The sequence below is a fragment of the Brienomyrus brachyistius genome, chromosome 21 (assembly GCF_023856365.1).
Source record: "Brienomyrus brachyistius isolate T26 chromosome 21, BBRACH_0.4, whole genome shotgun sequence".
NCBI lineage: Eukaryota > Metazoa > Chordata > Actinopteri > Osteoglossiformes > Mormyridae > Brienomyrus > Brienomyrus brachyistius.
In genome coordinates this window covers 18,410,458-18,436,345 of record NC_064553.1, presented here as the reverse complement: position 1 = coordinate 18,436,345, position 25,888 = coordinate 18,410,458, and the positions used below count along the sequence as shown (strand labels likewise).

Genomic DNA, 25,888 nt, shown 5'->3' with positions numbered 1-25,888 from the left:
AGTGCACTCGTAAGTAGCGAGGAACTGAATTAGATGTCATTCTTGTTTTACTTCCAGCGCCACCACATAAATCAGCTCCCAACAACATAAAGAAACTCCATCTGTTTTTTTTTTTTTGTTTCAGCCACGAAATCAATAACTATAAATTGATTCTGCCTTGAATGAGGGCAGATGAATTCTTTTCTGGCTGCATGCCACGGTACATATTGATCCATAAAGCAATTGCTTTCACATTACATTACGGCGCTTCCAGACACTGTGTACCGTTTACAACTTTTCCCCACTGTCGGGTCACAAAAATATCATTCCTAATCATATTAAGGTCGCTTCCAGCAGGTTCCAGCACTGGCTGTGAATCAGAAACTGTGTAGAAAGGAAAGTGTTCCGCTGACTAATCTGGCCACGTTGAAAGTGCCTGTGTGTGCAGAACATACCCCACAATCTTCCCCTCTTGGGATTTAAAAACTCCTAATGGCCATTATACTTGCTATGCAGGTGTCCCTTTTCCTGCGGCCAGCTCCCAGGAATCTCACCCGGGTTTTAGGGTTAGGGATCATCGCCCTCAGGATCAGAGGTGGCCGACTGCTGAACATTAGTGGTTATGCTGATGTTTCCTTAGTGCCTGTGAGTTTGGTATTAAGTAAACATTTGCCTTGATGTAAAGAAGGTCAACTTGTCAGAATAAATCATGCATTTTTTTTTAGCAATTTTAACAATTTAATTAGAATTCCACCTCTTAACACTTAATGTTAATGTTACACACACCATTGTATATATGGAGTTCAACACTCTCCCTGTGTTTTGTGGCTTTCCTACAGATACTGCTATTGCAGTTCCCACCTGCAGTCGAAAGACGCACAACTAGGCTAACTGGCATCACTAAATTACCCATAGCTTATATCCTGCGATGGATCTCCTAATGTCTAGTGGCTGTGTCATGTGACTGAAATGCTGCCCTGAATTGTCTGAAACACCACCCCCTAGAGGCCATTTTTGCCTCAGGAAGCATCCCACTATCAGGAGTTTGGTGAGCCTCACGGAGCAAACACTCACAGCAGCGGTTCGGGGGGGTGGGGGGGGGGGGGGGTTATAATGTTGCAGCTTACAACTCCAAATTCCTAATTACAGAATCATATTGAATTATACAGGCGTATGTGCTGTTACATTACGGAGAGTAATTAACAAGAACTCCATTACCAATCTGTCGGAGGCTATAGCCAATCACATCACGTCACCTGAACTGGGCAGCCAAGCCAATAAGATCACCCAAACCATATAATCATCTTCGAGTTTACATGTAGGTAAACACCATTTCACTGCTTCTTTCATGAAAATGACATGTTTCATAAACCTAGGTTCAAACTTTAATAAAAACATCGGTACAGTAGTAGCTTAAAGGTATTCACAGACCTGAAGACTCTTTACTAGTGTAATGCTAGCCAGCGACACAGTCGTGTCTGAAGAGGGCAGTCTGTACAGGGAGTATTCGTTATACCTTCATCAGGCAATCGTGCAGAGAAGGTAGGGGGGAAACTATAATGTATACTTTAAAGAAAAGAGCTGTGTGTTTACAGATAAAACCAGAATATCATGCTAAGCTAACTAGCGCCTACAACCAGCACTAGCTTAGGCTCGGCTAAGTGCTGAATTTCAGCAAAACTTGAGCGTATTCAAAAGCATTTCATTCATCTGATTGTACAGGCCGCCAAACCATCCCCCACCCCTGGCACTCAGAGGAAATCAGTGGGAGCAGGGACACGTTCTTGTATGATGCTGAATCCCAAAGCTGAGGCCCAATCTGCAGTGGGAAACCTCGTCCTGGTTGGGGGGTGGGGGGGGTAGAGTGGGGGCGGGGGTGTCCAAGTACGATGTGATCAGCTGAGATTCTGCTACCAGGAAGATCAAGTCTGACAGGGCCACACTTAACAGGCAGTACCTATCTAATGCTTCACACAATAGCGGCAAACCATCTCCTCAGCATCATTCACAGCAGCTTAAACCCACAGAAAGGCCTACAGATGCCACACCTTGTTGTATGTTAAATGAATGCTTCTTCAGCACGATGCAAGGGGAGATTCTGACTAATTTGCTCGCTGCCATTTTCAGGAACAGCTTCTCCTGTAGACACCAAGGTGCTTTACAGACTGTGCTAGAAGCAAATGACAAATGACAGTGAATAGCTAATTATTAATGCCTGGACACCTGAAACACGTGGAGTCTAACATTCCCCAGCACGCTAATTCCACATGAAAAATGAACCATTTTTAAATAGGATGCAGCTATTAACATTTTGCAAAAATTACAATTTAGGGCTTTTCTGTGTTTTGATAATCAGAAGAAAAGCTAATGACTTACAGAAAGTAATTTACAGCATAAGCGCATGACGTTTAACAAAAGCACATTTGTAAAATGTTCAAATGAGCTTTTTCAGGTTTAGGATATTTATAAAAGATCTTTAAAAGCAAAAATTACATTATCATTATCAGAAGGCTTATTTTTTAGTTAGAAAAAATACACATCAAGTACAATATTCATGAGCCATCAAGAATTGAGCTTAAATAACAGAATCTTAGTTTCTTGCATTGATTTAGTGGAAACATGACTACAAACTGCACTTGATGTGATTGTACCATTTTGGTTAAAGACCTGAATTTAAAGATATTTATGTTTTCCACTGGTTTTAGAGCCTCTGGCTGGTGTACAATTTCACTTCACATCGCACACACATTGCCTACGATGTGTTCATGAAGGTCCCAGAAGCTGCAGTGAGACCTTTTCAGAGCAGCTAGCAAGCTGCCTAAGACACTCCAAGATGTCAGCGTTCCCCAAAGTCACAGCCCTCATGAACCAGAGCCGTTAAAAATTCCTTAAAAATGACTGCATTCTGCATGTCTGACAAGCTCTGACATTTTTTTATAGGCTACGGCTCTCAATCGTGTGATATTTGTCCCAAGCGCTTCACAGGGCATTGAGAGTTTAGTCCGGCTAATTGACTTGTATAAATTTATAATGCGCACCGTACCTTTATTACGTAAATATCGGCTGTCCTTAACCTCGACAGGGCCCAAGGCTCGTGGGAAAACAAAGCTGGCCCTGGGATCAAAAAAATAATGACAGCGGGAAGAGAGACACGTCCTGACAAAGCTACACGCGATTTTGATGTGCGTGTTGTCGCAAGGCAGGCGGTGCCGGATCCCCGGGCGGCAGGCGGAGCCGCGGCTTCCACTGCGAGCAGGGAATCGCTACACGCAGCTGATGAGCCGTTTGAAGTTCAAAGGGCTGTCAGGAGGCTTTTTACCTCTTGAGAAATCACAATCCAATCCTCTTCTGCCGCTCATGTCGGCCATTTAAAAATTACTTTGAGGCCGCGGACAGAACAAAGCAAAAGGAGGCGAAACGTCTCAGTCCAGCCTGGCGGCTTCGTCGTAGAGAATGGGGGTGATGGGGGGGGGGCATAGGGGGGCCGATTTTGGGAGTGTAGAGGATCTTACTGCCCATGCCTCCTATCCGTTCCATGAGCCTCGATCATATTCTGCTCCCGTTGCATGCTGGTCTCCCCCAGCAGCAGTTTCAGATTTATTAAAATGAGAGAAGGTGGGGGTGTGCTGGGTTTCGGGGGTGTCGAACGAGGCCCCCTTCGAATGGCCGACCAAGCAGAAACGGTGTGATGCGAGAGGTTCATCAGATGCCTGCTTCTGGAGCAGTGCTGTCAGAAGTCGGGCCTTGAACATAAAAAAATGACAAGATACCCCTTTTCAAAGAAGAAGAGATGGGAAATCAGATTCACTGCAGGGCCTGGAACAGTACTAACGCTACAGAGGCTCGCAGGTAAATGAGCTCGAAGTCTCAGAAGCACAGACTTGTGCTCTGAATCAGTATATAATAAATTAATCATTCCCATTTGTCGATTAACCTTTTGTTTCACATATTCAGCACTCTGCCAATGCTTTGAAGATGCCCGCTCTCTTGGGACGTGCCAATCACGCCGCGCTGCAGTTTGAGGGGGAGAGAGAGTGAGAGCGAGCGAGAAGGGGGAGGACTCCTTCAGAAAGCTTCCGCTTCTCTGCGACGCCTCATACTGCTCGTTAACGCTTCCCGTCACCTCATTAATGCGCTGGCTGCTGCTCCTGCGCAGGTTACATGCAGAGGGCAACTCCATTGGCTCTCCTGCTTTCTGCGCTTGGCCCCATTCCGGCTTGGTGAGGCTGCCTTTCTGCCTCTGCTCCACCCACTGTCGGCTGTCGCCACACTCCAGCCGCAAGGGGCTACGCGCCAGAAGGGAGTCGACTTTAATTTGCTCTAAAGAGATCGGCACGGCCGCTGCCTCCGGTCAAACTTGCACGTTTGTGCTGGTGCATCAAAAGAGCTGTTTAAAAATGAAGCAGCCCCCCCGAACGGCTCCAACAAACAGATCCCACAAATATTCCCGGCCTTTTGGCACCTTTGGTCTATAGCAACCACTGTCTGCTGGGGACACAGAGCCAAATGTCACAGAGGCTCAAAGCCCAGCATGGACCATCTCGATGGCCTTCATACGGCCAGCGGAAATAGAGAGCACACGGTTTATTTTCACCCGTGAATATACAGTTCAGACCCTTATTCACAGGTCTGTGTGCAGGGGGAGGTGGTTAAGGTCCGAATTTTAGCATTCGTTTGAAGAGTGTTAATGGCAGCATAAGATTGACCAGAAGGAATCCAGAACTAGGTTATAGGCCACTTAAAAGCCATCATGTTGTAAATGTAATGGACTGTGTGTTTTACCAGGTTATTCACTCCCTGTGTGCATCGTTGTTAGGGGGGTGGGGGGAATCAGTGGTACTATTCCCTAATGGACCCCCCCCCAAAACCACAGAAATCAGAGATGTGGGAAGACACGCCAGACACAGGTCCACAAACATCTCTTCTCCTAACTCAGCTGACCGCACACTGACGTCTGACCGTCTGTATCATCAGCCCTTCAGGAGCAAAGGACGGAGGTGCCCACAAGCATGGAGAACAGCCAGATCTGGTGCGCATGTCTTCCTGCAAGGATGGCTGAAGATCCTCTCTCTCTCCGCAAGAACTGCAGTGTCGGCTAAGTGTTCCCTCTGGTGCCGGGGCATCACAGAGCCGGACTGGAAGGCACCACCGTCAAAACAGCAAGCCCCACAAGGCCATTACGGAGAAGTGTCTCCATGCAGACTCATGCATCACGGAAACGGGGCAATCTTAATACCAAAAAATTAAACAAATGCCTTGTGTTTTCCATTTGGAGTGAGAAACGAATGGATTAATGATGAACAGATTCTTAGAGGAGGTACAATTCGTTAAATTTCCATAGCTAAATCCAAGTAGTGCTCGTGGCATAACCCTATCACAAACTGAAATGATTCCGAAAAAGTTTTGGTATTTTGGCTATTTTGTTTGTTCCTGTAAATTCCACATTCGGTTCCCTTGCAATATGAAATTGTTGAAAATGAATAAAATGACAGCTCTGCCTGGAATCCTCCCATTTCAAGATCAGCTGATATCTGCAAGCCTGCTGAATTATGCCGCAAATTTGGCTTTGCGCCATAAACCATAATACTGTCACAAGGGTACACGTGTGACTCCCACGCTAGGCAGCGAGGACATATTTACAACAGGGCGACCCCCCAGCATTGATTCTTTGCTTTACTATAGTATAGCTACATATATTTGCTGAACTTTCTGCTTGGGCTGTTGCTATTTTTGTTGGGAGCACTAAATAGTGAAAACAGATACAGACAGACCCCACTAAACTCACGGAAACACAGAGGGCGTGGGGGTAACCCTGTCTATTCCACCCTGTATGGCAGAGAGAGACAGACGGACCCTGCTAGACTCACAGAAACACAGAGGGCGTGGGGGTAACCCTGCCTATTCCACCCTGTATGGCAGAAACAGACAGACGGACCCCGCTAGACTCACAGAAACACAGAGGGCGTGGGGGGTAACCCTGCCAATTCCACCCTGTACGGCAGGGAGAGACAGAAGGACACCACCAGACTCACAGAAACACAGAGGGCGTGGGGGTAACCCTGCCTATTCCACCCTGTATGGCAGAGAGAGACAGACGGACCCCACTAGACTCACGGAAACACAGAGGGCGTGGGGGGTAACCCTGCCTATTCCACCCTGTACGGCAGAGAGAGACAGACGGACCTCGCTAGACTCACGGAAACACAGAGGGCGTGGGGGGTAACCCTGCCTATTCCACCCTGTACGGCAGAGAGAGACAGACGGACCCCGCTAGACTCACGGAAACACAGAGGGCGTGGGGGGTAACCCTGCCTATTCCACCCTGTACTGCAAAGACAGACGGACCTCGCTAAACTCACAGAAACACAGAGGGCATGAGGGTAACCCTGCCTATTCCACCCTGTATGGCAGAGAGACAGACGGACCTCGCTAGACTCACAGAAACACAGAGGGCGTGGGGGGTAACCCTGCCTATTCCACCCTGTACGGCAGGGAGAGACAGACGGACACCACCAGACTCACAGAAACATGGAGGGCGTGGCGTTAATCCAGCCGGTTACACTGCACATGGCAGACAGGCACCAGCCCAGTCACCAAAGCCGTTTCAATGGATTCTGCTCGATCTAACGAGGAGCAAATAAAATATTTAACAGACTGCTTACGCCACAGTGGCGCCCCCCCACCCCCTCAGTACAGATCTTTACTGTCAGCAGAGGGTGTGTAGTAATGAGGAAGATCTGCTTTCTCACATTTACCACCTGAAGCTGAACCAAATGATTCACATGAGGTCTTATGTACCCATATTCTGCCACATTAGCATCACGCCCCAGGCGAAGCTATTGCAGTGAAAGTGAACCTTGCTGCCCTAAGCGTTTCTACTCCACGTCATAGCTGAAGGTGCCCTCCGCACCGTGAGAGTACAGAGCCTCAGGAAGATCTACCGCAAACTTTACAGCGCTGCTCGAAGCTGCCCCATCACATGCCTTTAGCACCATTCTCTAGGGACCCCAATTCAACCACGATAACAGGCAGCTCTATTTTCCAGAAGGTTCCCTGCTACACCCTTGTCTAACTGCGTAGCATGGGCAATTGATGATTAGATTCAGCATGGGCACCGATGGCCATGACGTAGCTGACATGGAGAGATAGGGGAAGGGGTAGAGAGAGAGAGAGAGAGCGCGTCATGGTACAGATCGGAGCAGGAGCACTTCACTGTGACATCCTCTATCAAGTCTCCAGATTAATTATGCTGGCGAACAGCCCGGCTGATCTGTGAAATTCCTGTTACGTATCCGACAGACGCTCACCCGCTCGCTGTACAGCCCCATGTCGGATGAGAGCCTCTCTCTAGCATTCTTATTGCCTGCTCAGCCGCGGTGTCTGTCACCCCGGACGGCTGACTGACGGTGCTGGGTATTGGCAGTGGCGAGTGGGGAGCCCCGCGTGGCTCGATACATTTTAATTTGGTTGGGAAGCCTGCACTTCTGGTGTGGGGGAAGAAAGTGAAGAAAATGTCATCCCAGCTGACGGAAAAAAGCAAAAAAACACTCTGCAATGTTTCACTTAGCCATCAAATGCCACAACTCCCTACTCTACAGTACCCGGTCCTATGCATAGCCTAATCACTCCACTAATACTCCATATACGTCTATAGAAGGACAGTCTGTTTTTAAAAGTCTAAGCCCAAACACCTGAAGGCGCAGGTGACACATAAAGATGTAGGAATCCTGGTCCTGTAGTTAAGCCCTATTGGAAAGTGGATGGGTGCAGGGTCCCAACACAGGAGCTAGCGAGGACTTATAGAGGGCCACTCCCCGTTAGACTTAGGTCTGAGGTGGTCTGACGTTAGGGAGGTCTGAGGTGGGATGCTGCAGATGTAATAACACTGTGATACCGCAGGAAGGAGAAGGGCAAGCAAAGCCATAGCGGATAATCACAGCTAACGGTGATGCAGTTCATCACTACCTCAATGGGAACTGAGAGGCTTCAGTCCTTGGGTTTCAAGAAATAAGAGATGTGTGGGATTTTTTTTAGAAAGCTGGCCTCTCTCCTGGGTGGGAAGGGGGTGCAGAGGAGAACCGCAGACAACGTCGTTTAAGAAGCCCAAGAAGAGAAGATACTGCCATGAAGCCCCGAGAGGCTCCAGGCCCATGACCACTGAGGTTCCCTCTTTCCGCTGAGAATCTGAGACCACGAGCCCAAGATTTCACCCATTCAGCGGCTCACTTATATAGCCAGACCCTAAATTCACGTACTTATGAAGCTCGAGATTCAGAACCCCTAATAATACTCAAACATGCAAATTCTAGTGCCAGCTACCCCATCTGCCATGTGTCCTCCTATAGATTACTGTAAACTGAAGCCCTAAGCCTCAATTGCCCCCCTCTCCTCTTCATTAAGATACATAGTTGAGGCGAGATTCTGGCAAGGCGACAGGCCTTTGGAAGCAGACACAGATCAGGCTCGCGGTCGATAACTCGACCCAGCTTGTAAATAATATCATTCAACAGCACAAGGGGGCAGAACAGCATGCTGGCTGGCTCATTTTGATCTGGACAGCTTACAGCAGGCCTGACTGGAGGAGGCTATTAATGAAGGTGAAGTACTTTTAATGACACTGGAGAATTTCTCCATTTAATTCGATTTTTCTTATCCTTTAATCTGAATGTGATATAAAGAATATTGAAAACAAACTGGCAGCTTTCCTGAGGGGTTCCGTATCATTGGGCAAAGACCCCCCCACCTGTGAGGACCAGATCCTGCCGATGCTCTTGCCATCGGGTTTTCTTATCTGCCGGCCAAGCTGCAGCCTTTCCCTGGATTTCCCAAGTCCAAAGAAATGTATCCATCTCTCAAATCTTAATCATTTCCTCTAGCATATAATCTCTCTATTTCCTTGTGCAAGTTTCTCGGGCCTGAACCACGTGACAGGGCGGGGGGGGGGGGGGGTGGTGGTGAGGGGTTTTTAACCCTAATGTTTTCCCTTATCACTGATAAATGGTAGTTAGTTTGGAAGGGTGGCCACAGGAAACCAATTTATAATCCAAAAACAGAAAAAAAAATGCAAGACTGACGTTTCGGGGCATCAAATGTCCGTGTGGAGGTTATAGGTCTTGATACTGGTGTCCACAGAGTTCCTGAATACTGGGGTGAAGCAGGAGAATGTGGACACAGCAGCATGAAGGAAAGTGGTCACCTGACTCATGTTGCAATGACAACCAGACCTCAAACTCTCAAAGCTCAGAATCAATCTGGCCCTGAACTCACGTAAATTCAGATGAGGGAAGGAAGGAGTGTGTCACTGTGCAGGGCCAAGAGGAACTCCATCTGAAAAGCCAAAATCACTGCTGCAAATTATGACATGTTATTACTGCTATAAAATACCTATATAATTGCACGTTTTTGAAATCTCTTCATAGTAAAGTACAGCCCTCAATGCCCCTTGCGTCCTCTTCAACCAGGGTCGTCGTTTCCATTTTAAAAACGGCGAGGGCATTTCAGCCAAACTCTCCTCTATAAAAGTCCACTCCCAAAAAATACTTTCGTCCTAATAGTGAGCATTAGCAGTCTTAGTTAGACAGCAGACTCAGTAGATAAATTGCCCGGTCGTTCGCTCTGAAAATGGTCCATATATCACCACGTTGACAGCCAGTCCACAAATTAAATTCACTTCTACTAGTTACATGTTATAGAACACATTTTGGGGAAGAAAAAAAAACTGATTAATCACCCGCTGTGGTGAAAATAGGCCCCTGTGTTTCTTATTTCCACGGAGACGTTTTGGACTGTTGAATGAGATAAAAACAAACTAGATTAGTTTTGAACACAGAGTATATGCACACAACTGTCAAGTAGCACACCGATAACGTTCAAGAAAATAGATTACAGCAGCACAATGTGGAGATCTATCTCCCTGCTTTGCACCCTCATTTGTGTGGAGTTGTAGCTTTCAAATCGTGGAGAGGTATACTCGCCTTGTGTAAATGACCACAACTAATCTTTGCTCTACTAAAAACAGGACACGGCAATTTCTCAGACCAGTACCTACAGATTCTACATGGTCCTAACCATGTTCAGGTGTAGGCTCCCTTGTTTAATGGAAGAGGCTGGAACCAAATTGCATTCTCAAAAAAGTATTAGGCAGGTATGGATCTATGGGTTAGGTATTTGAGCCCTTGATCAGACGGTTACTGGCTCCAACCCCCTGCTGGCCAGAGTAGTACTGCCATTGGGCACTTGAGCAAAGCCCCAGTTCCTCTGGACGCTAGCAAAACCTACTAAATTGTAAGTTGTTTTGACAAAAGTTGTCTGCTAAGTAAGTAAATGTAACTGGAGAAAACTATCCTACCAGGTACATAATAAATTATGCCTCCTCTTTCAAACAGGATGAAAACGAACTTCTTCAGTAGCCAAACAAATAAATGTGAGATAGTTCACTCTAACCCACCATCCATCTAGCTTTCCATTCACTCATCTCCACTCATCCATCACTACTCATCATTACACTTGTCCAGTTGAGGCTTTCAAGAGTAGGTCAAATAAGAATGACCAGTTCACCTTATCCTACGAAATGTAATCAGTCCAGCTTCTTGGTGTTCCTGCACCCTAAATTACCGCCAAAGACGTCCACAAAGGCAGCAGTCATGACCACATCGCCTCAAGCCACTCGCCTCACCCCGCAGAAATCCTCACCCCGTTCCCCGGTAGCAAGCTCAGCACTTTTTGAGGGAAACAATTTCAGACCCTTGTTCTCATTATGGGGAGCCTTTAGGTTTATTACCTACTGGCTTAGATCTGCACAGCTGGGTCACACACAACTACTGGTCAAAACTGTGTGAATGACATCACAAACCTTTTTCAGGCAATAAGTATTCAGTCAGCAAGACTTAAGCCATCAGAAGCAGTCAGGGAAGAGATGCATCCAGTCCTGCATCCTGTATCTTTCATCTGTAAGTTGACTGAAAACCCAAGCAAATCTGACTAATTAGCTGTTATCTAGGGACATGTATCTCTGCAATTAAACGGACAGTTCACAACAAACTGAGTGTCTCTGCTCTGCTTTTCTCATCAAAAAATTCTTTACGCTGCTCTGGTCTGGGCAACTGGGTATCTGTGTTCAAAAAGATTCAGTGCTTTGAAAGGGCTGCAGTGCCAAAAATGGGGCAGTGAATTTTCTGGAGCATGAACCCAAGCTCATATGTGATGCAATTCCCAAATGAGCAAAACTATTTTTTTTCCTTCCTCAAGACTGATAGGTAGGTTTAAAATAAACATTAACGGTTACCCAGAAATCTTAAGATCTCTCCTCATGTGCTCAGCACAGTAAAGACAGCAGCTGCTATCTGCTGTATTTAAAGAAACGAAAAGAGACAAAAATGCAGAATGCCGCGCTAATCAAAAACACCGCTGGCTATGTGCACCCAGTAATGAAAATGAATATATTAGCTATCATTTGATTTTGCTGAAAAATCCTAGCGGAACCATGAAAGCCCGAAAATGAACATGTGGTTTAAAGGTTCGGGAGCAGATAACACCCATAAAAGTTTTTAAATGGCAAGTATTAATGTGGATATGCATTGATGGAAAATGCACATCCATGAAAGGGTATGTACAAAGTTCCCCAAGATACATTTTTAGAACCATTTGTTACACTTGCAGAATTGTTCAGGAGAAATCAGAAAACCGACCAGATTATTATGTAAACAAGATTTTGGTTACCAAAGGAAGTGACACAAATTGCAGGATAATAGGTAGCCAATCCCATACACATCTACCAAGAAGAGCTATGGATGCAGAAGCATGGCGGTATGACTGTATACCGTGAGAAAAAAGAAAAAAATTCTAAATAATTATATCATTTCCGCTGTTCCTTAATATCCATGACTCAAGCAAATGTGCTAATAATGTACCAATATCACATGAAATATGTATTATATTTCATTTTTCCCCATTCACATTAATCCAGATTTCATTCCTAAAACTGTAATAATTAGCTGTACTTTTTACAACACATGTGCAGGCGTGACGCTTCTACCAACAGCACACAGCATCCTTCGGCTAGCTGGCTAGCAAACTAATACAATACAACAGATGTCGGTCTGTTATGAGGAAATGGAGGGTGCAAGTATTGTTAATGGTGAATCATACCCTCCACAAAAGCCCGGAGTATTCTCGTCCTGATCAGAGTCAAAGAGTCAAACATATTTTTATTGTGAATTCACATTATATGTGCGAGACATACATGAGAACTGAAATGCCGTTTCTCGCTCACTGGTGTGCGTACCCTACAATTACATACATACATATATACATACATACATACAGACATAGACAGACAGACAGACAGACAGACAGAATTCAGGCAACAGGTAAACCTAATCTTTTCCATACCTAGAAACGTCCCTGATGTGGACACATTTTGGATTCATAAAAAAGGAGCCGTTATTGTTGCAAATGACTCGCCAATTTATACAGCATGTGAGAAACTCCATAATGGCCGAAACAGGCGACACGTCAAATGTCAAGAGAACACCATCCGTCACGTGATGTGACACTGCAAGCTTCCTACAAGCTGGTAAGCTGCTAAAACACTGCACAGCTAATATTCACATGAGCCATAGCACTGACACTCGCTGTGCAAGTAGAGATTAGATGAAATTAAAAATGGCAAGACATACTTCATGCAACTAAACAAATTCATAAGAAGTAAATTAAAGTTTACACAATAATTTTTTCCATGCATGTTTCTGCTATTCACTGAGTGTCAAAGAAAGTGTTTATGTGAGTGTGTGTGTGTGTGTCAGATATACATGACATTGTGGGGTTAAGGTCGTCATAGATGGGATTAGGGTTATGCCATAGAAATGAATAGAGAACAGTAAACACCTAATTTGTAGTGTGTCTGTGTGTGTATGGGGGGGGGGGTATTGTTATTGGGGTTAGGGTTACAGATGACACGCCCCTATTTAACATGGATTACATCACAGTGTAATGATTCAGCCGAGAGCAGGAGAGCCCAGTCTCACCTCGACACACGTTCCCGTTGTCCGCCTCAAAGCCAGCTTTGCAGGAGCAGCTGCCGATGGGAACCATCCACTCGCCGTCCCCGTTGCAGTACAGTTTGATGGGCACGTCCACTTCCTCCGAGTTGGGGACACAGACGCCATGGGCGGTGACCAGGGAGGTGCTCTCGGCGCCTGTCATGGTGTCAGGGAAGACGGCGAAGTTCTGCACCACGCTGGGGCAGCGCTTGAAGAAGACGCGGACGGAGAGCAGCGACATGCAGGCGCCGTAGTCCTGGAAGGCCAGGTAGAAGCCGCTGCGGGAGAGCGGCCCAAAACTGCGCACCTCTGTGTTGACCTTCATCAGGCGTCCGCCGAAGTCCACCTGCGAGAAGCTTTCGTCGGCTGCGATGGTGTCCACCTTCAGGTAGGGCGCCTCCATCCAGAAGGCGGAGCCCTTGGTGGCGATGACGGCGTCCGTCTCATAGTAGTAGAGGTTGAAGGTCTCCTTGCAGGAGCCCGGCACATTGGGGATGCTGCTGCAGTCTCGCACGGTGAACCGAATCTCCACATATATGCGCTTGGCGCCGCGCCGCTCGACAAACGTGGTCAGCAGCCAGTTGTTCTGGCTGGGCTCGAAGACGTTGCAAACCTGGTACGTCCGGATGGTGTTCAGGTTCTCGTCATAGCCGCTGACCTCCTCCCACTGGTACAGAGGAAACCGAGAAGAACTGGTTTTAGAGGAGACAGCCATGGTGCCCATCTGGTTACATTACATATTTAGAGTACATTATATTAGTTTTATTTGCTATTTATACAAGTACAAAATATTTCTTTAGTTTTGACTTATCCAATGACAGTGAAGCTCGTGCAATGCCCACCATTCTTCTGGCACCCCTGAAGCAAGTTTTAGGGATAAAGACATGTTCAAAGGCCCAGCAGAAATGTGACTTCTCTTCCAGGCACAAGATTCAAAGCGACAATCTTTGTGGGGAACGCCCAACCATATCTTTAACCCCTGCCCAGCCTTGACAATAAGTAACCAAACACAAGAATTTGAACATTTTTAGTTTGATTGTATTCACAGAATATTATAGAATAGAGTTTCCCCTTGAGGGAACCATAAAAAAAATGTCCCCACAAGGTACAACGTTACTGGTTTTCATCACAGTGTGGGAAAATCTGGTCTCCACAATGTAAAAATTACAAACAGACACACACAAACACACAGGTACACAGCACCGCCATCCATCACTGCTAATAAAACCAAGGCGCACCTGTATTAATGATCAGGTAGCAGATTAAAGTCACAAATATGAATTATGTATGAATGTAATTAAAACACAGTTACTCGCTGCCCAGTGCTGATATGTGGCCAATATTAAAAATCCACATCATACTGATGACGAGTGGGTTAGTAATCTTGAGGAGTGGGTTTGGACACGAGTAAAATGTCCTTTCATTTTACTTCTGCAATATGGCCGCTGCTTCCTGACCCCTCAGGGCCTAATTTATAATATCTCATTCCAGTGGCATTTCTTTCCATTGGAGTAATAAAACTTTTGAACATTTTGCATGACAATATTACAAATATGGTGAAAACAAGATGTGTTATTCCCTTAAGAAGAAAAAAAATACACGTAAATTTGGCCTAGTGGTGAAACTTGATAAACTCACGCAGGAGGGTACCCCAAATTATCTGTAAGCCACCAGGGTCCTAACCATCACCCAGGCATTAAAATTTGCGCTAGCTATTCTCAACCACACGAAAAAAACACACGACTATTATCGGCTCTTTGGTTTCTATGGGAATCCTTCTAGACTGAAGCGTCACCAACCCAGTCTCGGCGCATTATGAAATGTGACATGCTGCGAGTTTATGATTGAATGGTTTGGAACGATGAAGGGAGTTGCACTGGTGAACGCCAGCGGATCGTCGTCTCAGTGGTCGGAAAACAGCGGAAAGAAATGTTTGGAAGCACCAGGCAGGTTCTGCCCCAGACAGCTCTACCCAGGGCTTCGGGTGATTCTAACTTTAGCATTAATTATGCTTCACTTCCCTATTACTGCAGTCCACTGAAAATGCCACTGCCCCAAAGACCCTCGAGTGCAAGAGCCCGCCCTCCACATAGTAATAGTAATGGGGCAGAATCTTCTGGAAGGATCCAATATCGTTTGATTTGACAACACCAAATAACAAGCATGATGGGGGGGGTTGATACAAGGCTGACTCCTGTCACCTCTGTATCAGTCGCGTCAGCAAGGAACAGCAGGACAAGCTAAGGGTTTAAGCCCAAGTGTGATCAGGAGGAAGAGTATGAGGGGGAGGGGGGACAAGCGCTGAAATGATAAATGAGTTTACAGAAATTCGGGCCACAAATTAAAGCCCTCTCATTCTTTCCCGCTGTCACCAGCGGCTGCTCCTCGCCTCTCCTCCGTAATGACCATTCATCAGCATTAGGAAAACCTGTCCCTTCCAATGCCAGGCTACAATTACTACATCCCCCAAGAGCACCACCCACCTCCATATAGCCATTAACACATTGTCCCCAGAGGCCCAGCCCATACAACCTCTGAAACACTCACCACAGGGGCTGCACCCACTACCAAATCCCATTAATGTACATCCATGAATTGACAACCCTCTGTATGAGGATCATTAATACATAACCTCAGGAAGTCCCACCCATCGCCTGGCACCCATTGGAGATCCCCCACAAAACTCCGCCCCTTCTCAGACTGGCATTAAAAGCCCCCAGGACCCAGCCTACTGGCCTCCACATATTCATGCACCCCTGACCATTAAGGCTCCATGAGCATCTTCATATTTTATCCTCATCTGGGTCGCCATCCTTCCTGCTTGGGTCATATTTCAAGAGATATATCCCCAATAGCCAACGAAATTGTGCAAATATGACAACAACAAAAAAAATCAAAACTTTCCTATTTGGTAAAGCAACTGATACTGTATGCAGGCATGTAACAGCAGTAAAAGACCATCCATGCTAACGGGCTAATTCAGCCTTATCCGGCCTTGTTATTTAAAGGATACTGTTTCAGGACAGACGGCAAAATAAATTTGTGGAATTTATTACATCCATATGTAGATAACCAGGGTTTAAGTATCATTTGTGATTTAAGGAGGTTCTCCCCCATACGAGAATAATTACCGGGGATTTTATAGTCTTTGGGGAAATTTACTAGGGATCTTGGGGAAAAAAATATGCATAAAACTGCAACAATTCTTTCGAAATAAACTGCGCCTCTTTCTGCAAGTCAGCTGCTGCTCAGACTTTATGTTTTTAGGGGTCCCGTTAATGTGTCAAAGAAGAATTAGAGCAGAAGCACTTATGATCGATTTTAAGTGAATTTCACAGTAACACGCGCATGTTATACGGTTCGGTGTTAACCGTCCAAAGCTAACCATAGACTTACGTTTATCCCCACGTACCCAATCCACCTTGTTTACATCCCCACCGCCCTCCATTTCTTTATCTTTTATTTTATTCAAGATGTGAATAACTCAGCCTTCATTTCTTCCTGCAAAAGCCAGCGATCCGATCCGCATTTCCCTATCGGGCGTCCGTGGGTAATTGTAACAGCCCGCGGAGTTGGACGGTGTACTAAATGAGAACAGATAATCTGCTGATCAGCACGTCCACAACGAAATCATTTCAGTTTATTACCATATTCATTTGCTAATATTAGCAGATCCGCACGAGTAAAAATAATATTAGTAAGTTAGTACATTAAACGGGTCCCTCATTATAATTCATTACACGGAAACTGCTACGTAGGTGGAAACGCGCATAATGAGGGCGAATTCCCCAGTGCAACACAGTTTTAATTGGTTTCACAGGTCAAGCACTTAAAGGTCATGTTAAGAATAAAAACAATAATATTGCTCCTCTTAATAATACCCATAATTAATGCTATTTTTAACTGTGACTACTGAAAGGAGGAGCCTGTTTTGGGACATGGTGCATACATTAGATATACGAATTAGCTTTGCAGGGGGGACGTTAAATCATAAATTTGTTGGGTAGCTAACAAAATTATTTCGGTGCCTCAAAAAATGAAGATAGACATTAATTTAGCCTTCCGGAAGCTCCGACTTCCCCACGAAATTTATATGAAGGGAGTTAAATTTCAGGGACTCTGATGCTGCTCATCAGAGTTTATCATATGCAAGACCACAAACAGCGAAAAACTGCATCCTTTCCTGCTCTGTTAGACTACTCACGCAATAATGAAATGTTTAGTGGTGCAGTAAGGAAGTCCCCCCCCCCCAAAAAAATAAAATAAAAAATTGCATTTTAAACAAGGGGAAAATATACAGGCTACTTTACTTGAGATTTTGAAATGAATGGGTAGGACAAAACCATCCATCATCAATCCATTTTCCAACCCACTTATCCTACTGGGCCGCAGGAGGTCCAGAGCCTATCCCAGAAGCAATGGGCACGAGGCAGTGAACAACCCAGGATGGGGGGCCAGCCCATCGCAGGGCACACTCACACACCATTCACTAACATATGCACTCCTACGGGCAATTTAGTAAATCCAATTAGCCTCAGCATGTTTTTGGACTGTGGGGGGAAACCGGAGTACCCGGAGGAAACCCCATGACGACATGGGAAGAACATGCAAACTCCACACACATGTATCCGAGGCGGAGACATGGGTCCCAGAGATGTGAGGTAACAGTGCTAACCACTGCACCCCCATGCCGCCCACGGTAGGACAAAACAATTTTTAATAAACAAAAAAACAAATAAAATCCTTATACTAGTCCTTCCTGCACTGAAGTGTTACATTCTAACCATTCTGTGACATCGGCAAAGAATGTATCTCATCACTTGTACCTGTACACAGGTAATGTTCGTAATTGAGTGATGACATGCCGCACTCCTGCCATAGGACATGGAACTAGCTTGCGCTAAACTCCTACCTCGCCAACAGGAGTCGAGAAACAAAATATATTCAAGATTGAAATTGTCATCCCGAAGTCTATTAAGTTTGAAATCAATGGCTGGATTACTCTGGCTATCTCTGGATTTTTTTTTAACCCTCCAAGACAAAATCTTATTTGGATAATAAATAACCCTGTCATCGCACATGACTGCCGAAGAGGAGCCGCGCAGACACCTTACTCACACATTTAACACAAAAGTTAGGGGCACTAATGGGCAGCAGAAACTATATCAGAATATAGTTTGTGAGTTATTGTGAAAGCTCATGCTTTCAAGACAAGTCAACGTCAACTTCACGGCAAATCAATCTCGATAAATGTAGGTCTATCTAAGGGTAGCTTTTGACACAAAATACACGGGTTGCGCTCAAACTATGAAAAGTATGATGTATTGCCTGAAAGCGGTAAGATATGTATAATTCGCTGCCCCCTGCTAAGTCACATTGTCACACATGGGTTAAGCAGAGGACACATTTCGTTGTTGTGCACTGTGTGCTATGGTAAATTCAGTTCAAATTCAAAAACTCTACAGTGTCTCATTCCATATAAATACAAGAGTGGGACGAAACCAGATGCCTCTAGGACCAGGATGGTCAGACAGGGGCTACAAACACCCACAACTATACGCATAGTTTCAAGTAAAACAAGAATGCAACACGCTGCAGATAAACGCACGGTGCAGCTTAAATAATGCACAGTGCACACTAACTATACAGCGCAGCAAGACAGTATTATGTGAACCAGACAGTCTAAGGGATGGGAAGTGGAGAGAGGGAGGTTTGATGAAGTGAGGGGGGTTTAGTGAGTGATGGATGTTTAAGCTAGAGAGAAGCAGAAAGCTCGGAATGCTGGGAGACAGCGACACTGGAAAACAGCAGAAAGCCCAGTAAGAGAACAGCAGACAGTTGGCATCAGCACCAGATCACGTATGCCCAAACCGCATCACCATCAGAATAACAGAGCCCTTTTGTCATACAGTATGAGCACCAATTAATCACTCCATTTCAAAGATCTTCCTCGCCAAGGTACCAGCAATCAGGCTGGTTACATGTTTAGTGAGGGATCGGAGTCCATGATGATTTCATGGTGCATGCATACCTCCTGAGAAAGCACCCTCGGTGATCCAGACTCCTGCGCCATTTACAGTATTCACTCCTGTTTCATGAACACGAGGTTGATCAGAAAATTGGCGGACTGGCAGAAAAGCCCACCCCACCCACTCGCTTCCCCGTGTTTCCCGGTTCCACATCAGATGATACGAAACTTTTATGTCATAGATTTATGTGCGAGAAACACACCAGCCGTTGGTGACTTCTCTGAAAACTTCCAGCCTGTTTAGTGCTTCTTACATAATGCTTCAAAAATAAAAGAAAAGCCAAGATATCAAAAAAAAGGTCTTTTGATATACGGGACATTATTGTGTTCAACAATGGATTGGAAACTGACGTGAGTATTTCACCCAGGGAACCAAGGTTAATCGATGGAGTACAATGAACCTTCGCCTGCCTCTCCATCCCCCGCCCCATCACCCTATTCATTATATCGATCTTCTGGCATTATTCGCAGAAGCACAACATTAATGAGGCAGTCAATCTAAATGGCGAACAGCCAACAGGAGCGAGGAGACAGCCATAATGAGGCTACGGAGTGGATGAAAGACGCCCCAGAAGGGGGAAGTCGGCTCTGACAGGGAGCCTCCATAATTAACCGCCGTGTCTTTCCAGCCAGCTTTGTTTCAGCCATGCCCTCATCCAGTGCTCTGCAGTACTCGAGGCTGGCCTCTCCACACCACGCCACGCCACACCAGAAGCCCACTCTTCCACCATCTGCCAGAAGGGGCCGCCACACCAAGCTGCACCACGCTAAAGATGACAGCTTGATGGCCATTGTAGTCAGTCTTTTGCGGCTTTGTGGCTGACATTCAGCCAAGCACACATTTTCTGCTGCATGCACAATTCAGTTACGCATGCAGGCTGCTTCTTGGTATGAGTACTGTGACTCCAATGGAGCGAACCATTCCTCCGATGAGGTCCGGTCCTCAACTTGGCAGTACAGTCCTACAGTTTAGTCTTCCAGGTTCCTGTATGAAATGAGTCACAGGGAAGGCTGCAGTCTCTGGCTGCTAGAGCATGACCCCCCCCCCCCCTCCAAGTTATGTCCTTACTCTCCTTCACAGCAGGGGGGTCTGAAACCAGCCCTTCAGGAATCCTCTCACACACACTAGGGCTATCAGCAGTGATTTCCCCATCTGTGGTATTTGGTTCTCTTCCCATTATAGTGAAATAAATAGCAACTGGATCCCTGCAATCTGCACATCAGCTGCCATCCTATACCACACATAGGTGGCAGGTTCTACTGACGCACCCTTCGAGATGCCAAGCTGTTCAGCCGTCTCAAGTCACCTGACACCCTCTGTCATACTGCTGCCCAGCATCACAGTCCCTGACCTGAAAAATTTCGATAAATTTCATTAAGGAAAAGGCGATGTGCAGCCAACACCAATCATGCTTGGTGTACGTGGGCAGATCTGTTTGGTGACACTCTTTGTGAATAGAACTTTGTATGTTCATAATTCAATGCAAGGGAGCATGGTGGTGCAGTGATTAGCACTGTTGCCTCACACCTCTGGGAGTCTCTGCCATGTGTGTGGAGTTTGCTTGTTCTCCACGTGTCATCGAGGGGTTTCCTCCAAGTACTCCAGATTCCCCTCACAGTCCAAAAACAGGTTGAGGCTGATTAGAGTTGCCAAATTGCCTGTATGTGTACATGTGTGAGTGACTGGTGTGCGAGTGTGTCAGTTACTCCTACACCTAAATAAGGTGACCATCTCTCTGTGGGTCTGTTCACCCCCTGAAGTGTTATGATGTAAATGCCAAGTGCAATTATCTTTCTCTTCAGAGGAGCACAGTTTTCCTTTGTTAGACAGTCTAGTCTTTGTCTCCAGTATTGTTTAACTATCTGCAAGAATGTTCATCGACAACCACTTTTTATAAGTTGTCAAAAAGTCAAATGGCTGGTACTTCCAGTACTTTGAGATTTTATTTACTATAAAGCAGTTGTAATTTTTTTAGGTCTAGAAAATAAATCTAAATTCCTGTTAACACTTAAAATAACACACAGAACATTAATCATTGCTTTATGATCTTATATTAATGCGTCAAAACAGCGCTTAGGTTCACTAGCCAGAAAAAAAAAAAATACCTGAAATTTACCAAGCAACTTTTGGCAATGTGATGAGAGCCTTACAGGATAAATGTTAAACCAGTGAAGTTTAAACTGTGCCCTTTCTGACAGATGGAGAGAATTACTGAAGTTTAAACTGTGCCCTCTCTACCAGATGGGGAGGAATCTGTGAAGTTTAAGCTGTGCCCTGGCACAGATGGAGGGAATCCATTATGTTTAAACTGTGCCCCTCTCCGTTCACATCCTCCACTGCCCGCCTTTCCGAATCTGATTTAGAGAAGAGCCATAAGAAAACAAACAGACTAAGATGAGGGAAGAACTGCCGGCGTGTTCCATCTGGAGTCGCACTTCATTCCCCTCACACTCGCTCACATGGTACCTTATCCCCATGTACTATAAGATGTTAGGGTATGAAGGTTCTCAGCACGCTTTGGTAAAATGCGAGGGTTATCAGGTAATCCTTGTCAGTGAGGACACTTTGAGCCACTTCAGGTTTCACAAACTGCTTTAAAACTGAAAGGCTCCTGTGCTTGGCTAAATAGTTACGCTCTTCTTGCAATTTGACACTTTTGTTTCCGTGACTGAAAGACTCACCCAGCTGTTTCACATTAACATTAGTGACACATGCATGGTTACATGAGACTGACCAATCAGCAAGCAGCAAGAACTCAGTTCTTAAGTGAAATCCATGTCCTTTTAATTATGATAGTTTACAAATCCCATCCTAGCTCAAAGTGTCCTCCCTGACATGGATTATCTAGTTACCCTATAGAATGTCTTTCTTTGTGGGTGAAAGTGGTTTAATAACAAAGGCTGACAGGGCAGGCAGTGATATGAGATTCGGCTGCATCATCATGACGCGCCAGTCTTCAGAAGTGTCAGTGGGCCATTCTGCTGCACATGGGACTTAGGTGGGTGTCAGACTAGGCGGTACCTATGCATCCCTGCAGGGACATTCAGAGAAGCCCTCAAATCAAAAACGTACCAAAAAAGCAACAAGATGGAGGCCAGTTACCAGGGGCAGGTTGGGGACAAATAATTCTGACAACGTAATTGATTACCAAAGCCTCCCTGACTGAACATGATGAAGAGTTGGACCGTAAGCAAGAAGGTGATGACTTTCTGTCTGCACAGAGAGCAATGGGGCAAAGTCCCATCAGATCCCTACCATGACAGACCTTCCTGAGGGCTTCTGGTACCAATTCCATCAGAGTACGTTCTAAATGGATGGTGGACATGGACAACTCATTTGGTCAACAATGATTAGCAACAAAAGTCCAGCAGCAGCAGTCTAGGCCACTGAGGCGTGAATACGAGATACCACAGGCATCTTAGATGTTAGTTTCGACAGGGGAGCCATCCAGCTTTGCTTTAGGGGGGTTTGGTTTGACGTTGACAAGGTAGGGGAAATGACCTGACAAGAGTCTGCAGCTGTACTCCATGTGGAACCTCAACAAGCCCATCAGTGAGAATCCAGAAAAGCTGCCCCAGTCCCAGTCAGATCACGAATTACAGGTGACCCGGCACGTAGGATGAGAAAATCGGAATTACTTCACAGTAAGGTGCACGCACCATGCTTTGAAGTCGGCTCGTGGCGATAGCGGTGCTGCCCGACCTGCTGTGAGAAACGGATCCAATGTGAAACAAGGCCGTCTAACATGAAAACCTGGGATTAGCACCAGTGTGAAGCTTGTCAGCTTCAACACCATAGCCTTGAAGATCAGCACTGCTGCAGCTTGAGACCAACCAAATCTATTCCCACTGAAGATTTCATGTTGTTCACATAATAGTTAGTGGCCATTTTATTAGGTCACCAACCTGTTAATGAAAAGAATCTGCTACTCCAAACAGCAGCTGACTACATACAGCATGCAGACAGGCTCCAGAGGGTCTGCCACTACACTGGCTAAGATTCCTGATCTAAACGATTTTCAATGTGCTGTGATTGTTGGTGCCAGACATGCTAGTTCCAGCATCTCAGAAATGGTCACTTCACTGTGATTTTCACACACTACAATATCTAGAGTTTACAGAAAATGGAAAATACACAAAAACATCCAGTTGGTGGCAGTTCTACTCCTGAAAACACCTTGTTAATGAGAGAGGTCAGGGGAGAGTGGCTGTACTCGTTAAGGCCAACAGGAATGCCAAAAATAACAGCTCAGCACTGCAGTGCAGTGCAGTGCAGAAAGGAATCTCTGAGCGCACAACTTATAAACTCTTGAAGTGGTTTCAGAGGAGGGAAGCGTACCTGGGGGAGTATCAAATACTGATAAAGGGGGCATAGAACATATGAGACTACAATGCTAATGAGAGGAATCTGTCATTAGGCCACAGTGGTTCAGTGGCACACCTATGGGGGTGGGGGTTTGAATTTCACATCCCAGTGATGTGTGAGTTTCCTTCTGTGCTCCAGACACATAGTTTGGTTTTTTGTGGTCTTTAAGCTGCCCATAGATGACAATTAGAGGTGCATGGGGACTGGCGTTCTGTCCAAGGAGTCCCCCAGGGGTAGGCTCCGACCCCCCTGACCAGTGTTCGCTTACAAGGACAGGTGGATGGATGGAATACAGTATTCGTATTTCCCAATAACTTTCTGTATCCCTGAGGAGTGGAGCATTGTAGAATCTCTGTAGAATGCTCTTGATCTCTTGTTTTTATCCCCTCTCCTCTGTGGCTCTGCTCCACAGAAAACACTGGAAGGGTGTTTGTGCAAATCTACACACATCAAAGGGGTATTTGGGTAAATAAAGCCAGTCCGTTCCTCTCCCTCCCAGAGCTGGGTGCTGTCTGCTATCTGCCATTTCCCTCATCACTGTCAAGAAATTGCTTATTTTACCTTTCCAAGTTACAGGAGGATCCAACAGGTCTTCTGCAATTTACTGCATCGCAGGTTACTGGGTAGTCATGTGTGTGAATGCCATGTTCCATTAGGTTCTGCTTATTAACTGTGTGTGTGTGTGTGTGTGTGTGTGTGTGTGTGTGTGTTTTCTATCCCTCTGGGGCTGCAAATTGCTCGGTGTCCAGTAGGGGTGGGAAATATGACCTAAGATTATTATCATGGTACTTTTCACTTGTTGGACTATGACGGTATTATATCATGGTATTATTTTTTTCAAAGTTTTTCGAAGATTTTTACGTCCTGTCCTTTTAAATTAATTTAAATATATTATATAAATATATAAATTACACTTTATTTGCTAATTTACATTTTAATTACAGTTGGGTATAAGCAGGTTTTTTTTTTCAAAAAAAAGCAAAAAATGACACACATAGGTATTGCTTTCTCATACTTGTTTTATAATTAAGCAACAAAGCAAAGGAAAAGACAAGCTTCAACTGAAAACATTTTACTGTTCATTTCAAATAAATCACAAGGTTGGAAAGTATAGTCCGTAAGGTTTGTAAACTACCCCAATGATTTTGATGCAGCTAAGTTTAGGTTTATAATGGAATAATATAGATTTGCCATAAGATTTATTGCATGAGCATGAGAGTCTGAAAGCATGATATTAAGTTGGCAACCCTGAAAATGTACGTTTTTTAATTGTTTCACCTGAGTTGATTTGTATAAAAAATTACTTTATATAGTTGTTAAATAACGAAAACTTTGACGGCCATGAAGTCATCAATAAACTACGTCTATTTATCCAACATTTTATAAAATACTGTGTTTGAAAACTTTTCAGCTTTACGATTTCAGGACAGAGCAGCCACTCCGCTATGAACATTACGGCTTTTTGGTTCAGGGTGTTAGATTCGCTGCCGTTATTAACACTAATGCAACATTACTGCAAACAAAAGATCTACATACGCCGAAGTATGTCTTGCTTGGAGGTTAAATGAGTTTGATGTTCACTGGTTTGGGAGACAGGCGGTTCTAGTGTTAACTGGGTAATTGTGCCATTTACCACGCACCTCGAAAGGCAGCGGCGCATATGTGTGCTAATTTAACGAATATGTTTTACTTTTTAATTGGAAAGGAACATTTATGTAACCAGGTTAATTTGTTCAATGTGTATAATTACAGAAAATCTGTTAATTTTGAAGTTGTTAATTTGTGATCACGACATCCCGTCAGAGTGTGTAATAAAATAAAATCACACAACGAAGATAAACTGCTGATATAGAAAATAAAGATAAGTACTCAGATTTCAACTAAAGCTTTGAAGAAAATAAAATGCTTTATTTTTATAAACAGGACGTTGTATAGTTAGGCTGTAGACTACTTGTGGTGTTACCAGTACAGTGAAAATCTCACAGTCACACCAGTAATGACTATGACACCATTGTATCGTCCTTCCCTAGTGTCCAGCTTTGGGGTGTGATGGGCTGTGATCAGTGTCCAGCTTTGGGGTGTGATGGGCTGTGATCAGTGTCCATCTTTGGGGTGTGATGGGCTGTGATCAGTGTCCATCTTTGGGGTGTGATGGGCTGTGATCAGTGTCCATCTTTGGGGTGTGATGGGCTGTGATCAGTGTCCATCTTTGGGGTGTGATGGGCTGTGATCAGTGTCCAGCTTTGGGGTATGATGGGCTGTGATCAGTGTCCAGCTTTGGGGTGTGATGGGCTGTGATCAGTGTCCAGCTTTGGGGTATGATGGGCTGTGATCAGTGTCCAGCTTTGGGGTGTGATGGGCTGTGATCAGTGTCCAGCTTTGGGGTGTGATGGGCTGTGATCAGTGTCCAGCTTTTGGGTGTGATGGGCTGTGATCAGTGTCCAGCTTTGGGGTATGATGGGCTGTGATCAGTGT

General features: G+C 45.2%; 1 protein-coding gene across 2 annotated transcripts in view; it reads right to left on the bottom strand.

Annotated features, from left to right (window-relative positions):
• LOC125716644 (ephrin type-B receptor 1-B) overlaps window positions 1-25,888 on the bottom strand; it is a 123,350-nt gene that overhangs the window by 54,995 nt on the left and 42,467 nt on the right. For both annotated transcript variants that reach the window (XM_048989199.1, XM_048989200.1), the window contains exon 3: window positions 13,005-13,686. In XM_048989199.1, the coding sequence (XP_048845156.1) occupies window positions 13,005-13,686 (682 nt within the window). The remainder of the gene's footprint in view (window positions 1-13,004; window positions 13,687-25,888) is intronic.